Raw genomic sequence first — 16,038 nt, 5'->3', positions numbered from 1 at the left:
TTTATGCAAGAACATGTATCAGAACTTCATCCTTTTTATGGATGAATAATAATTCCTGAAATGGATATGCTTAATATTGTTTATCTATTAAACAACTGATATTCAACATTTGACTTCTTTCCACTTTTTGATTAACAATGATACTGTGAACATTTCCACATAAAATTTTTGCTGCAGCTGTGTTAAGTTGTCTGATTATATGCTTAGGAGTTAAATTTCTGAGTCATATGGTAACTACTTTTAAATTGAGTAATTACTAAAGTTTTTTCCACAGCACCTGTGTGATTTTTACATACTCTCTATCAATGTATAATAATGCCATGTTTCAAAATATTGCCACAATATTGTCAAAATATAGTCAGCATCTGCTAAATTTAAAACAAAATAGCAATCATTTAGGGTGTATATTAATTATCCTAAACTTATTGTGATTATTGTTGTTTTGATTTTAATTTATAAAAATCTTTTCATATATTTTCTGGCATCTCATATCTTCTTTAGAGAAGTGTCTACTCAAGTTCTTTGACAATTTAAAAATGGTAAAACACCTCAGAAAGAAGCACAAATATCTGGAGCAGTTGTTGTTGCTCAGTTGCTAAATCATGTCTGGCTCTTTGAGACCCTTGAACTGCAGATGCCAGGCTTCCCTGTACTTCACTGTATGCCTGAGTTTGCCCAGACCCATGTCTATTGAGTCGGGGATGCCACTTAATCATTCTTCCTCTGTCACCCCCTCCTCTTGCTGCGCTCATTCTTTCCAGCATCAGGGTCTTTTCAAATTAGTCAGTTCTAGGCAGCAGGTGGCCAAAGGACTGGAGCTTCAGCTTTAGCATCAGGCTTCTTTACAATGCAACTGTCCTGTCCATAAGTGACTACCAGAGAAACCATAACTTTGACTATAAGGGCCTAAGTCATCAAAGTGATGTCTTTGCTTTTTAATATGCTGTCTAGTTTTGTCATGGAGCAGGTATATGCTGCTACTGCTAAATCACTTCAGTCATGTCTGACTCTGTGTGACCCCATAAACGGCAGCCCACCAGGCTCCTCCGTCCCTGGGATTCTCAGGGTAAGAGCACTGGAGTGGATTGCCATTTCCTTCTCCAATGCTTGAAAGTGAAAAGTGAAAGTGAAGTCGCTCAGTCATGTCTGACTCTTAGCGACCCCATGGACTGCAGCCTACTAGACTCCTCCATCCATGGAATTTTCCAGGCAAGAGTACTGGAGTGGGGTGCCATTGCCTTCTCCGAGGTATATGCTATCAGTAATCAAATAAAATATATATGGATTAAATACTCTCATTAAAAAAGAATAAAATGGCAGATATCTCTTTTAACCATCTCTATTAAACGTTGTTGGAGAAGGCAATGGCAACCCAGTCCAGTACTCTTGCCTGGGAAATCCCATGGATGGAGGAGTCTGGTAGGCTGCAGTCCATGGGGTCGCAAAGAGTCGGATTCAACTGAGCGACTTCACTTTAACTTTTCACTTTCATGAACTGGAGAAGAAAATGGCAACCCACTCCAGTATTGTTGCCTGGAGAATCCCAGGGCTGGGAACCTGGTGGGCTGCCATCTATGGGGTCGCACAGAGTTGGACACAACTGATGTGACTTAGCAGCAGCATTAAACATTGTTAGGAAGTTCTATTTAGAGGAACTGGAGACAAAAATGGAGTATATATTCTGTTGTCTTTCTGTGGATTCCTTGAGACAATCAACATCATTGCGTTACTCATTTGATGAAGAAATTTATTGAAAAGCAAGATTACTTCATTCTCATTTTGAAGGTTTCATTAATTGCCACTGATTCCTTAATCTAACTGAAAGATGTTAGTGTTTCTTAGTTCTTATTTATCGATAATCTTTGAAGAATATAATGATTATATACATAGGGAAATTACAAAGTTGAGCACCCTCTCCAAGTTAATTGCCTTTGAAGTCCAGCTTAAGGAGCTTGCATAAGCCCTGTCTGAGCTCCTTGTTCTTGAGTGCATAGACCATAGGATTGAGGGCAGGAGGAATGACGTTGTGGAGTACATTGAGTAGAACTGGGATGAGGGGAAACGTCATTGTTGCACTATGGGTGATAGAAATGACAATAACGACTGTGTAGAAAAACAGGATTAGGATGAGGTGGGAAGTGCAGGTACTCAGGGCCTTCGATGTAGCTTCCGTTGAGTTCAGTTTCAGTACAGAGTGAAGTATCAAAGCATAAGATACAAAAATAAAACCCAAGTCACTCCCCATGAGTATCCAGGCCAGAAGTAGCTGGTAAACACTGTTGATTGTTCTGTCATCACAGGATAGACTAGTGACACCAAAATTAGAGCACAGACAGTGCTCAATTTGGTTTTTTGAGCAATAGTGCCTCTGAGCCGCCAACACAGGAATTGGGATGGTAGTCAGGCTGTTTCTGAGTGCCATGAGCACAGTAGCTTTGACCACAAAAGATTTGGTGATGATTGATGGATAACACAGTGGTTGACAAATTGCCACATATCTATCTATAGCCATGCAGACAAAAATGCCTGATTCCATTCCTACAAAACTATGTATGGCATACATCTGTACAAAGCACTCAGGGAGACCAATGGTCTTTGCATTGAACCACAAGATGGTCAAAATCTTGGGCATGATGGTGGTAGCAAGGCCCATGTCAACCACAGCCAGGATGCCCAGGAAATAATACATAGGCTGGTGCAGTGTTGCCTCCCGATTGATGATGATCAAGATAAGGATGTTTGCACTGAGAGCTAAGAGGTAGAGCAGAACCAGGGGCAGGGATAGCCAGTGCTGCCAGCTGTGAATGCCTGGGAATCCCAAAAGAATGAACTCAGAGACCTGAAACTTGGAGCTGTTGAAATCTCCGAGATCCTGGAACATAATTCACTAAGAAGAAAAACATTCAAGGTTACTATTCTTAATAATCTCTCTGACAGTGTTTGAAGAAGTTACATTCATGGTTTTGTAGGTGTTGTAGGGGAGTCCTCTTTTTAAACTCTAATTCCAGCACTAACATTCCTTGAAAGGGAAAGGTTTTTGAGAGTGTTAGTCACTCAGTCGTGTCCAACTCTTTGCGACCCCATGGTCTGTAGCCCAGCAGGCTCCTCTGTCCATAGAATTCTCCAGGCAAGAATACTGGAGTGGGTAGCCATTCACTTCTCCAGGGTATTTTCATGACTGGAGGATTAAATCTGGGGTTCTTGCTTTGGAGGCAGATTAGAAGTATCCAACATTCCTTGGATATTTCTAATTAAACAGGAACTATTTTAACACACTGAGTGTTAAATTATTTATCAAAACACAAACTTCATACCATAAGTCAGTTTGTATTGTTTTCATCTTCTCGTAACTGAGGAACAGAACTTTAGAGAAAATCAGGACTCTGGACATTGTCTTCAGCCTACAACTCATGAAAGCTGGAGAAGATGTAGCCCTCTGATATCACAGCCTGCACTCTTGAATTTGTTTTGTTGAATTATTAGAAACTTAATATATGCAAGGAGTGTAGAAATTTCTGTGCATGGAGATATTTAAGTAATAGACTAGAATATATGATACTGAAAATAACTCTTTTTTCAAGGATTTGAGATTTTGTTAAATAATACTGTGTCCCATTTAATTTTAATTGAAATGTATGAAATAATTTAGTGCACATTTTATGTGAGGAAGCTTTTATCAAAATTTGCTAATGAATTGTCCAAAACTGTAATAATAAAAGAGAAATGTGATTTAGGAATATCATTGTTATTTAAAACCAATTAATTCCGGTTTTCAGTAACTTTCTCCTACTTGATGTAGTTTTGATTCTTGGAGCACTCCAGATAGCCAAACTATAAAGAATAAAGCAGGCATTAAAATATTAATTTGAGGTAAAGGTTTTGAAAATCAAATTACTTGAATCACGTTAGTGCTTATCTGTCAAAATTTATTAATCACATACACATTAATGCAAAAGAGGAAACATATTTCATGATCTGTTTCTCTTAAATGTCTATTATATATTTATTTATATGCTTTCAATAAATTAAATATTAGGGATGTATTATCAGGACATAAAATGTTGAAAAATGTGGTTCAAACTAATAGTATGTAGAGAACAATAGTGTGAATATAGTCCTGGAAAATATATTCATTCTAATCCAAGTGATATCATTCCATTATACTCATAATAAGATAATGAAGAAAGTAGATTTAAAAAGATATATATTTAGACAAATATAACAATTCTTTTATATATATAATTTTAATGACCTCTAAATTTTAATAGTTTATTTGTATAGCTTGCATTGTTTTTAATCTTAGTATTTGAATTATTTTTCAAATGTCATATGTTCTTTTTTTTTAAGAAATTTAATGTATTTTAATTAATTAATTAATTTTTTTTTACTTTACAATATTGTATCAGTTTTGCCATACATCAACATGAATCTGCCATGGGTGTACACATGTTCCCCATCCTGAACTCCCCTCCTACCTCCCTCCCCATACCATCCCTCTGGGTCATCCCAGTGCACCAGCCCCAAGCATCCTGTATCCTGCATCGAACATGGACTGGATATTCGTTTCTTATATGATATTATACATGTTTCAATGCCATTCTCCCAAATCATCCCACCCTCTCCCTCTCCCACAGAATCCGAAAGACTGTTCTATACATCTGTGTCTCTTTTGCTGTCTCACATACAGGGTTATCGTTACCATCTTTCTAAATTCCATATTTTGTGTTAGTATACTGTATTGGTGTTTTTCTTTCTGGCTTACTTCACTCTGTATAATAGGCTCCAGTTTCATCCACCTCATTAGAAGGTGATTCAAATGTATTCTTTTTAACAGCTGAGTAATACTCCATTGTGTATACATACCACTGCTTTCTATCCATTCATCTGCTGATGGGCATCTAGGTTAATTCCATGTCCTGGCTATTATAAACAGTGCTGCAATGAACTTTGGGGTACACATGTCTCTTTCAATTCTGGTTTCCTCGGTGTCTATGCCCAGCAGTGGGATTGCTGGGTCATAAGGCAGTTCTATTTCCAGTTTTTTAAGGAATCTCCACACTGTGCTCCATAGTGGCTGTACTAGTTTGCATTCCCACCAACAGTGTAAGAGGGTTCCCTTTTCTCCACACCCTCTCCAGCATTTATTGCTTGTAGACTTTTGGATCGCAGCCATTCTGACTGGCATGAAATGGTACCTCATTGTGGTTTTGATTTGCATTTCTCTGATAATGAGTGATGTTGAGCATCTTTTCATGTGTTTGTTAGCTATCTGTATGTCTTCTTTGGAGAAATACCTAATTGGTTCTTTGGCCCATTTTTTGATTGGGTCGTTTATTTTTCTGGAATTGAGCTTCAGGAGTTGCTTGTATATTTTTGAGATTACTTGTTTGTCAGTTGCTTCTTTTGCTATTATTTTCTCCCATTCTGAAGGCTGTCTTTTCACCTTGCTTATAGTTTCCTTTATTGTGCAGAAGCTTTTAAGTTTAATTAGGCCCCATTATTTCCAATATTCTGGGAGGTGGGTCATAAAGGATCCTGCTGTGATTTATGTCAGAGACTGTTTTGCCTTTGTTCTCCTCTAGGAGTTTTATAGTTTCTGGTCTTACGTTTAGATCTTTAATCCATTTTGAGTTTATTTTTGTGTATGGTGTTAGAAAGTGTTCTAGTTTCTTTCTTTTACAAGTAGTTGACCAGTTTTCCCAGCACCACTTGTTAAAGAGATTGTCTTTAATCCATTGTATATTCTTGCCTTCTTTGTCAAAGATAAGGTGTCCATAGGTGTGTGGATTTATCTCTGGGCTTTCTATTTTGTTCCCTTGATCTATATGTCTGTCTTTGTGCCAGTACCATACTGTCTTGATGACTGTGGCTTTGTAGTAGAGCCTGAAGTCAGGCAGGTTGATTCCTCTAGTTCCATTCTTTCTCAAGATTGTTTTGGCTATTCGAGGTTTTTTGTATTTCCATTCAAATTGTGAAATTATTTGTTTTAGCTCTATGAAAAATACTGTTGGTAGCTTGATAGGGATTGCATTGAATCTATAGATTGCTTTGGGTAGTATATTCATTTTCACTACAATGATTCTTCCGATCCATGAACATGGTATATTTGTCCATCTATTAGTGTCCTCTTTGATTTCTTTCACCAGTGTTTTATAGTTTTCTATATATAGGTCTTTAGTTTCTTTAGGTAGATATATTCCTAAGTATTTTATTCTTTTCATTGTAATGGTGAATGGAATTGTTTCCTTAAATTCTCTTTCTATTTTCTTTTTGTTAGTGTTCTTTGATGATTAATTCACAGAGTCCTTAGTAAGCTGATTTGAAACTCCAGGTGATGAGTGAGTCTCATTAATTGGTTGGATTTATTTTGTGTGCTCTTGTAAGGTCTCCTTTGTAGCACTGTTGACATTCTTATTTCCAGTGGATTTTTTCCCTGAGGCATTTGCATTTTTCCCAGAAAATAATCGACCAATATGCATCCTAGAGAAATATGTAATTGGCTTCTAGTGTTCCTGATATTGAGTAGTAGAGGGACAAAATCTCACAGTTAAATATAGAAATTTGATTCAGCTTGTCAATTTTAATGATGCCCCGTCCTTGGACTTTATCACATCTGATATATTTGCATCCATAGTATATGTTAAATTTTTTCCCTATGTTAAATTAATTAAACCTATACTATGTTAAATAACATAACATAAATTAATTTAACATAGTATATGTTAAATTAAACTTTGTCCATCATGTTACTATATATATTTATAGTACAGTCCAACGATACACTAAGAGTATAGTTAGCATTGTTTAAAATAGTGGATGAATCAGGGATATAAAGTTGTTACTTGTTAATTTTTCTACTTACAACACTGTTTTATCTTTATATATTCACAAGAAAAGAGGACAGTTTAGATATTGCAAAAAGCAACTTTTTTGAAAATGGTAAAGTAACATGGTATGAACTGCTTAATAAAAGTGCCCTTCAAAGACCTTTCTTGTGCTATAATAAATTCTTGGAGTCATAGAAGAGTAGGTAGAAATGCAACTAAGCAAAATTTTGGAGGCTATCTGGAGAATTTAAAGAGGAAAAGGAAAATGGTCTTAGAGCATGCTAGAAGAGTTTCTTTCTCCTGTTACTGTGCTCTGCTTTCTTCTCAAATTCACTGCTATTTTTTGCTTTGTTAATTGCAATTTTCTATCTTATTTTGTGCCCTCCTACAACCACTGCAACTTCAAGCACCACTTTATTTTGGAATATCAACTTTATCTCAGAGAGGACAGGGAGTCATCCGTTAAACTACTTAACATGATGTAAATAAAAAAGAGGCAGGCATCATAGTTAATGATCATCCGTTAAACTACTTAACATGATGTAAATAAAAAAGAAGCAGGCATTGTAGGTAATTTGTCAATGGATCAATATCTCTTTCTATTTTAGCATCATAGTAATATAAAAAGAACACAACTTGGATCCACCAGAATTTAAGCAAAATCTTAATATTTGAACTTATTGTATTTATATTTATATTTGCATTGTGTGGGGACTTCCCTGGTGGCTCAGACAGTAAAGAATCTGCCTGCAATGCAAGAGACCCAGGTTTGATTCCTGGGTGGGGAAGATCCCCTGGAGTAGGGTATGACAACCCACTCCAGTATTCTTGCCTGGAGAATCCCATGGATAGAGGATCCTGTCAGGCTACAGTCTATGGGGTCACAAAGAGTCGGACATGACTGAGTGACTAACTCACTTGCATTGTATAGCAAAACATTACACTTTAAATATCAATAAAGTTTTGAATGAATAATTCCTGAACTAATGATTCAAATTTCATAAGACTTTAAAAATTATTGCACTCCACTCTAAGTATTTATTTATTTGAACTTAAAATTATGCTTTTATTAATCAATGTTTTAGAATTCAATTTAAAAAAATCTAGTTACCAAATGATTAATCAGTAATTAATTTAAATTATCTCAAGGTTTTAAGGATTTTTAATTATATTTAAACTTACATAGTACAAAACATAATTTCTTTTTTTTTCTTTTATTTTTTTACTTTTTAACATTTATTTATTTATTTATTTTTTGGAGGCTAATTACTTTACAATACTGTATTGGTTTTGTTGACTTGAATCCGCCATGGGTGTACATGTGTTCCCCATTCTGAACCCCCCTCCCACCTCCCTCCCCATCCCATCCCTCTGGGTCATCCCAGCACACCAGCCCCAAGCACCCTGTATCATGCATAGAATCTGGACTGGTGATCCATTTCACATATGATAATACACATGTTTCAAGGACATTCTAAGTATTTAAACATGTATTTAAATATTATTTTTTCAAAGTATAAAAGGAAGAAACAGAAGTATAAATTCTACTTCATAAGACAAGAGAAAACTTAAATCTAAAAAAATTCTTCATTACAAAATAGATAACAAAAAATTTCAAAAAGAAGGTAACAAGGCAGCAGTCAAAACAGATATTTGGATTTAGAAATAAAGTTCAGTTGGTAAAACAGTGTTAAAAATTGGTGGCATTTTATATTGCATGCATACAAGCCAAGTCACTTCAGTCATGTCAACTCTGCGACCCTGTGAACTGTGCTTCCTCTGTCCATGGGATTCTCCATGTAGGAATACTGGAGCGGGTTGCCGTGCCCTTTTCTCCAGATCTTTCTGACTCAGGGATCAAAACTGCACCTCAGGTCTCTTGCAGTGGCAGGCGGGTTCTTTACCACCAGTGCCATCTGGGAAGCCCTTGATTATATGAAAATATTTATGCAATAAAATGTATATGTATATATGAATCATAAGGAGAGTGCAAAGAAAATAATAAACTGAAAATGCACAAAATTTTTGGAAACAAAATTTATACAAATTTAACAAAAATTACACAAATACACTAAAAACATACCCACAAGTTAAGGAAGAAATATTAAAAAATACAAAATAGAAAGCCAAACTAATATTGAGTTGGCCAAAGAATTCATTTGGTTTTAAGTAAAAATAAAAGACACATTTTTCATTTTCATCCAAACTGTATTGAATAATATATTCACTACCTGAACCAACTTTTTGGCCAACTCAATAAATAGTGGACCAAGATCACCTTCATGAAACAATAGATGAGATACTTTACACGCAGCAGTTTAACCTCATTGTATCAAGTTGCTTAATTTCTCTGTTTCATATTGCTGCCCACAAGCAAAATAAAAGAATAAATTGAAATTATCTTGTTCGCTTTATTAGTACATGGTAGAAAATTTAAAGGTGGCAAATGAGTTAGTGCGTTAGTCGCTCAGTCGTGTCTGACTGTTTGTGACCCCACGGACTGTAGCCGGACAGGCTCCTCCGTCCATGGGATACTCCAGGCAAGAATACTGGAGTGGGTTGCCATGCCCTTCTCCAGGGGATCTTCCCGACCCAGAAATCAAACCTGGGTCTCCTGCACTGCAAGCAGATTCTTTACTGTCTGAGCCACAGGGAAGTCCCCATACAATGCAAATATTAAAGGTGGGGGACTCACTTCATACACTCATAACATTAATTGAACCTCATTCCTATTTGGAGAAGGAAATGGCAGCCCACTCCAGGGTTCTTGCCTGGAGAATCCTGTGGACCGAGGAGCCTGGTGGGGTGCTGTCCGTAGGGTTGCACAGAGTTGGACACGACTGAAGCGACTTAGCACGCATGTATGATTTGGAGAAGGAAATGGCAACCCACTCCAGTATTCTTGCCTAGAGAATCCCGTGGACAAAGGAGCCTGGTGGGCTGCTGTCCGTAGGGTTGCACAGAGTCGGACACGACTGAAGCGACTTAGCAGCAGCAGCAGCATTCCTATCTAGCAACACGGATTTTGACTGAAACTAATAATCTCGAAGCTTAACAAAGGCCTTGCAATTAGCATTTTTGACAAAAAATCATATGAGTTTTTAAGAATGCGTTTCCTTACATACCAAAATTGTTATCAGATTTATTTCTTGTCAGGTTTGTAAATTTGCTCCTAACGTTTGTATGCAGTTATATTTTCCACATTTCTTTGAAAATTGTCATTAACAAACAAAACTGTAACAATTCACACACACACACACACACACACACACACATATATATATATACATGCAGTTACACATATATTTTCGCACATTATAACTGATTATTATGGAATAGAATAGACTGTGAAATGTATTATTGATACCTATTTGACTAATGTATACAGATTTTAATAGTTGTTGAAAAAATAGTATTGTTACTCATTTCTTCCTCTCAATATATTTGAATAGTCAACTCTTTTCCTTTAATTGGAGGAGAATTGCTTTACAATATTGTGAATAGTCAACTCTTAACTATGTATGTCCAAGCAAAAGAAGTAAGTAGGGAAATCATAGATACCCACAAAGCGAGAATAGTAAACATGACTAAGTTCATTCTGTTCTACTCCTAGGGATATAGCTCCTAATATGAGCTAAATATCTATTTTGTCCTCCATATTTCCTTTTGATAGTTCTAGTGTTGATTATTGAAACTGGATTTATTGTTACAAGAGAAGTATAGGTCCCCTTTGCAAAAACACTCAGTTAAAGATCTCAACTTACACCAAATATTGTAGTACTGACCATAATTATGTTAGGTTTTTTTCCAAAACAAATATAAAATGATTTCAATACCTTATAGCTTATTTTTTCTACAAGGAAAATGGGCTCATACTATTCTGTTAGAGTGTATTGAAGTTTTTACATCAACACAAGAACATGGCTATTTATTTATAAGTACAATTATTGTCACCTGTTGACTCTTCCCATTTCTAAATTCCACAGAAAATGTTTGCTTCCTCACTAGTCAGTCCTCAATTTTACATCCCATGTTCTTTTTCGAACATGAAGTTTATTCCTCCAAGTAGGTTTTCCTGTCTAAAGTGGATTAATGCAGTCACAAATACGTATCTCTAGAAATAAAGTAAGTGAGCGAGATTCTTTTCTGGAGAGCAATGGGAGGTAGGTGAATGGCAAGTGTTGTGATCATGCTCAAGAGCTATTCTCCTGCTGTAGTCCCATTGCTCTGGTCATGAGGGTGATTCCAGCTAGATATTTACCACTACAGATTTGGATTCCTATTTACTTTGAAAAATAATCATGGAAAATTACACTATATTGCAATCTGTGAATTGGAGAAATAAACATTTTTCTATTTAAATCCAATCTTTACTTCTGCCTTCTAATATGTAGATGGAATAAAACCTTTAGTCATGTGAAGTTAATAATCAATAAATGTACATCTAAAAATTATCTCCATGTGTTTTTTGCCTACATATTAAACAAAAACCCTGTTTCTATTCCTGCTTTTGCATGTGCTTTAATACCTTAGTTTCTGAAGCAAAACACTGAGCTGAATGCAATCTGGTCCAGGTGTTCAGGATATTAGTAAAAAAAAGTCATGATTCTACACTATATGTACTTTCACAGTCCTCAGCTACTAAATCTCTTGATATTTGGACCTTTGAACTAAATATATCTTAAAATGTATTATGTATCCCAATGGAATACATAGCACTTGTGATATAGATGCTGGCATTGGATTTAAGCTAACACCTTTTGGAGAAGGAAAAGAAGTGAAAGCTTCCATTCTTACTGTTTATAAAGTGACACACAAATTAGAGAATAAATTTATCTGTATGTATTTATATCTACGTGCTGGCATACAAGCCTTATATATGGGGGAGTGAGAATGAACACAATTTAGCTTTAATGAATATTAGATACTTTAATATTTATTGAAGTGTTTTCTTCATTCCTTGTAAGGATGTGTAGGACAGAAGTTAAAAGCACTAATGATGTTTCAGAAAGTTTTATTGACACTCATTCACATTCAATTTATATAACATACAGGCAACTTCTGATATATTTCTTTTTAAATTTTTTTTAACATCAAAAACATTTTGTTTTGGGGTGTAGGTGATTAACAATGTTGTGGTAGTTTTAGGTGGACAGTGAAGGAGCTCAGTTATACATGTATACCTATATTCATTCTCCCGTCATTTCTTAATATGCATTTACTATATATGTTGAGACAATGTTTGGATAAAATGATATTGAAACATAAAGTCTTCTATTTAAGTGAAAGTGGAGAGTGAAAAATTTGGCTTAAAGCTCAACATTCAGAAAACGAAGATCATGGCATCCGGTCCCATCACTTCATGGGAAATACATGGGGAAACAGTGGAAGCAGTGTCAGACTTTATTTTTTGGGGCTCCTAAATCACTACAGACAGTGACTGCAGCCATGAAATTAAAAGACGCTTACTCCTTGGAAGGAAAGTTATGACCAACCTAGATAGCATGTTCAAAAGCAGAGACATTACTTTGCCAACAAAGGTCTGTCTAGTCAAGGCTATGGTTTTTCCAGTGTTCATGTATGGATGTGAGAGTTGGACTGTGAAGAAGGCTGAGCGCTGAAGAATTGATGCTTTTGAACTGTGGTATTGGAGAAGACAGTTGAGAATCCCTTGGGCTGCAAGGAGAGCCAACCAGTTCATTCTAATGGAGATCAGCCCTGGGATTTCTTTGGAAGGAATGATGCTCAAGCTGAAACTCCAGTACTTTGGCCACCTCACGCGAAGAGTTGACTCATTGGAAAAGACTCTGATGCTGGGAGGGATTGGGGGCAGGAGGAGAAGGGGATGACAGAGGATGAGATGGCTGGATGGCATCACTGACCCAATGGACGTGAGTCTGAGTGAACTCCGGGAGTTGGTGATGGACAGGGAGGCCAGGCGTGCTGTGATTCATGGAGTCACAAAGAGTTGGACGTGACTGAGCGACTGATCTGATCTGATTTTAATTTATAAATATTATAATTAATTTAAATAATGATTATTCAGTAATTTTATGATTAAAGAAAAGTGCATCATATATATTTACACAATTTAATTAACAATTTAATTGTGTGTGTATATATAGAGAGAAATAGGAGAAAAATTTCAACACAGAGTTTGTTACACTTTATTTTTTTTTAGAGAAGTGGAATACACAAGCCATAAATGGCCATCATTTAAACCTCTGAAATGTAATATTAAGTGACTTTTAGTACTTTTAAAATGTTGTGCAACCATCACCAATATCTGATTTCAGGACATTTCAATTGCATAAAAAGAAAACTCCATAACCATTAATCAGTCACTACCTATTGATCTATTCCTCTGATTCCTTCCAACATCTAGTATGTTTTTTGATTTAGTGGATTATATATGCCAGTAATTGATTTCGTGTAATTGAAATCATATTGCAGTAGCCTTTAGTGTTTGCTTTTTTAAAATTAGCATAATGTTTTCAAAGTTCATTTGTGAAAGGGCATACATCTGTACTTCATCCTTTCATGAATGAATAATAATCCTTGTTATGGGTATGCTTCACTTTGTTTATCCATTAAACAATTGATGGATATTTGAATTCTTTCCAATTTTTCACTAATAATGATGCTATGAACATTTGTGTATAAATTTTGTTGCTACTCTTGTATTGTTATTCTGCTTATATACTTAGGAGTTGAATTTCTGTCCTATGGTAAATGTGTTTCAAACTTTGTGTAATTGTCTAACAGTTTCTCACAGCTCAATGTGATTTTTACATACCCTCTAGTATATATAAGAAGTCTAATGTTTCCAGAAAATTGCCAATCTCTGTTAAATTAAAAAATACAGCCATTTTATTGTATATAGCGGTATCTTGTGGTTTTGATTTGAATTCAGTGATGCTCAGCATCTTTTCATATGTGTGTTGGACGTTGCACATCTTTATAGAAACGTCTATTGGAGTCTGTTTTCCATTTAAAGAATAGAAGACACATTAGAAAGCAAAGATGCAAATATCTAGAACAAGTTGCACTCTATTAGTAATTGCATGAAATGTACATGTGTTCAGTTCAGTTCAGTTCAGTTGCTCAGTAGTGTCCGATTCTTTGCGACCCCATGAATTGCAACACGCCAGGCCTCCCTGTCCATGAGTTAGACATTCTCATTAAAAAGAAAAGATTGTCAGATATCTACTCTAACCATCCCTATACAACATTGTCCAGATTTTCTAGCCAGGGCAGTGAGTTACAAAAAATGAAATGTATATTCCATTTGTCTCACCCTGGCTTCCTTGATTCAGTCTGCATAATTGTGCTATTGTCCATTTTTTTTTTCTTTTGGATGAAGGTCTTTCTTGACAAACATGATAAAGTATTAGTTTCACCCCTTTTTTTGAAATTTCTTTAATTGCGTGTGATTCCTTATATTAATTAAAAATGGTTCGTATTCCTTAGAACTTCTGTCATCTGCAGTCTTTGAGAATGTAACGAACACAGATGTAGGAAAATTTGAAAGATGCACATCCTCTCCAAGTTAGTTGCCTTTGAAGTCCAGTTTAAGAAGTTTATATAAGCCCTGTCTGAGCTCCTTGTTCTTGAGTGCATAGACCATGGGATTGAGGGCAGGAGGAATAACATTATGGAGTACATTGAGTAGAACTGGGATGAGGGGAACTGTCATTGCTGCACTGTGGGTGATAGAAATGACGATAATGACTGTGTAGAAGAAAAGAATTAGGATGAGGTGGGAAGTGCAGGTACTTAAGGCCTTGGATGCAGCTTCTGCTGAGTTCAACTTCAATACAGATTGAAGTATCAAGGCATATGATAAAATAATCAAACCCAGATCACTTCCCATGAGTGTCCAGGCCAGAAGTAGCTGGTAGATACTCTTGACTGTCTTGTCATCATCACAAGATAGGCTAGTGACTCCAAGATTTGAGCAAAGACAGTGCTCAATTTGGTTCTTTGAGCAGTACTGTCTCTGAGCTGCAAACACAGGAACTGGGATAGTAGTCAGGCTATTTCTGAGTGCCATGAACACAGTTGCTTTGACCACAAAGGAGCCAGTAATTATCGATGGATAGCGTAGTGGTTGACAAATGGCTACATATCTATCTACAGCCATGCAAAGATGCCTGATTCCATGGCCACAAAACCGTGTATAGCATACATCTGTATAAAGCACTGAGGGAAACTGATGGCCTTTGCATTAAACCACAAGATTGCCAAAATCTTGGGCATGATGGTGGTAGCCAGACCCATGTCTACTACAGCCAGGATGCCCAGGAAATAATACATAGGCTGGTGCAATGTTGCCTCCTTATTGATAATGATCAAGATAAGGATGTTGGCGCTGAGAGCTAAGAGGTAGAGCAGAGCCAGGGGCAGGGATAGCCAGTGTTGCCAGCTGTGAATGCCTGGGAATCCCAAAAGAATGAACTCAGAGACCTGGAACTTTGAGCTGTTGGAGTTGCTGAGATCCTGGAACTTCACTAAGTGAAAAAGTAGAGAGTTATTTTCTTAATAATTTCTCTGATAATATTTGAAAAGGCATTATCCAGGTTCATAATATCAAAGATATCATAATATCAAAGAACATCAAAGGAGAATTCATTATCTTGATTATTCTCATTGTAGCACTAACATTTCTTGGACAAACAGGAACTGTGGTAACACATTCTTTATTGTCAACTTGGCTAATGATCAGAAAAATGATATATATAGGCAAGTCATATTTTTCCACCTCTCATATCGGAGCACTAGAACATTAAAGGAAATCAGGACCTTGTCATGATCTTCCGTCTTGTAAGTCATGGAAGTTGGACGAGATGAAAGTCCTCTGAAATTAGTCTGTTTCTTGACTGACTTTGCTAATGGGTTGTTTTCTGTAGAGACCAAATACATAGCCTCAGGGTAGTGGATTTTATGCATGTAGTCATTTTTGATAAAATATTAGGCTATATTTAATAAATTAAAAAAAAACCTACTTTTCAAGGATTTGAGAATGAATACATTTGAATCAGTTCTAATGAGGTGGATGAAACTGGAGCCTATTATACAGAGTGAAGTAAACCAGAAAGAAAAACATCAATACAGTATACTAACGCATATGGAATTTAGAAAGATAGTAGCGATAACCCTGTATGCGAGACAGCAAAAGAGACACAGATGTATAAAACAGTCTTTTGGACTC

General features: G+C 36.1%; 1 protein-coding gene and 1 pseudogene across 1 annotated transcript; both read right to left on the bottom strand.

Annotated features, from left to right (window-relative positions):
• Positions 1-1,921: 1,921 nt before the first annotated feature.
• Positions 1,922-2,881, bottom strand: LOC112579374 (putative olfactory receptor 56B2). The gene has a single exon (XM_025265732.2). It carries the CDS (start codon positions 2,879-2,881, stop codon positions 1,922-1,924), a length of 960 nt encoding a protein of 319 aa, XP_025121517.1.
• An 11,495-nt stretch (positions 2,882-14,376) lies between these two features.
• Positions 14,377-15,595, bottom strand: LOC112579373 (annotated as a pseudogene).
• Positions 15,596-16,038: the final 443 nt, after the last annotated feature.

Source organism: Bubalus bubalis, chromosome 16 (assembly GCF_019923935.1).
Source record: "Bubalus bubalis isolate 160015118507 breed Murrah chromosome 16, NDDB_SH_1, whole genome shotgun sequence".
Taxonomy (NCBI): Eukaryota; Metazoa; Chordata; class Mammalia; order Artiodactyla; family Bovidae; genus Bubalus; species Bubalus bubalis.
The sequence above is the reverse complement of the archived record's forward strand: the minus strand, read 5'-3'. Positions and strand labels throughout refer to the sequence as shown.

What these genes read in the sequence shown, in the direction of transcription:
- LOC112579374 (XM_025265732.2), bottom strand. Translation starts at nt 2,881, where the DNA reads ATGTTCCAGGATCTCGGAGATTTCAACAGCTCCAAGTTTCAGGTCTCT.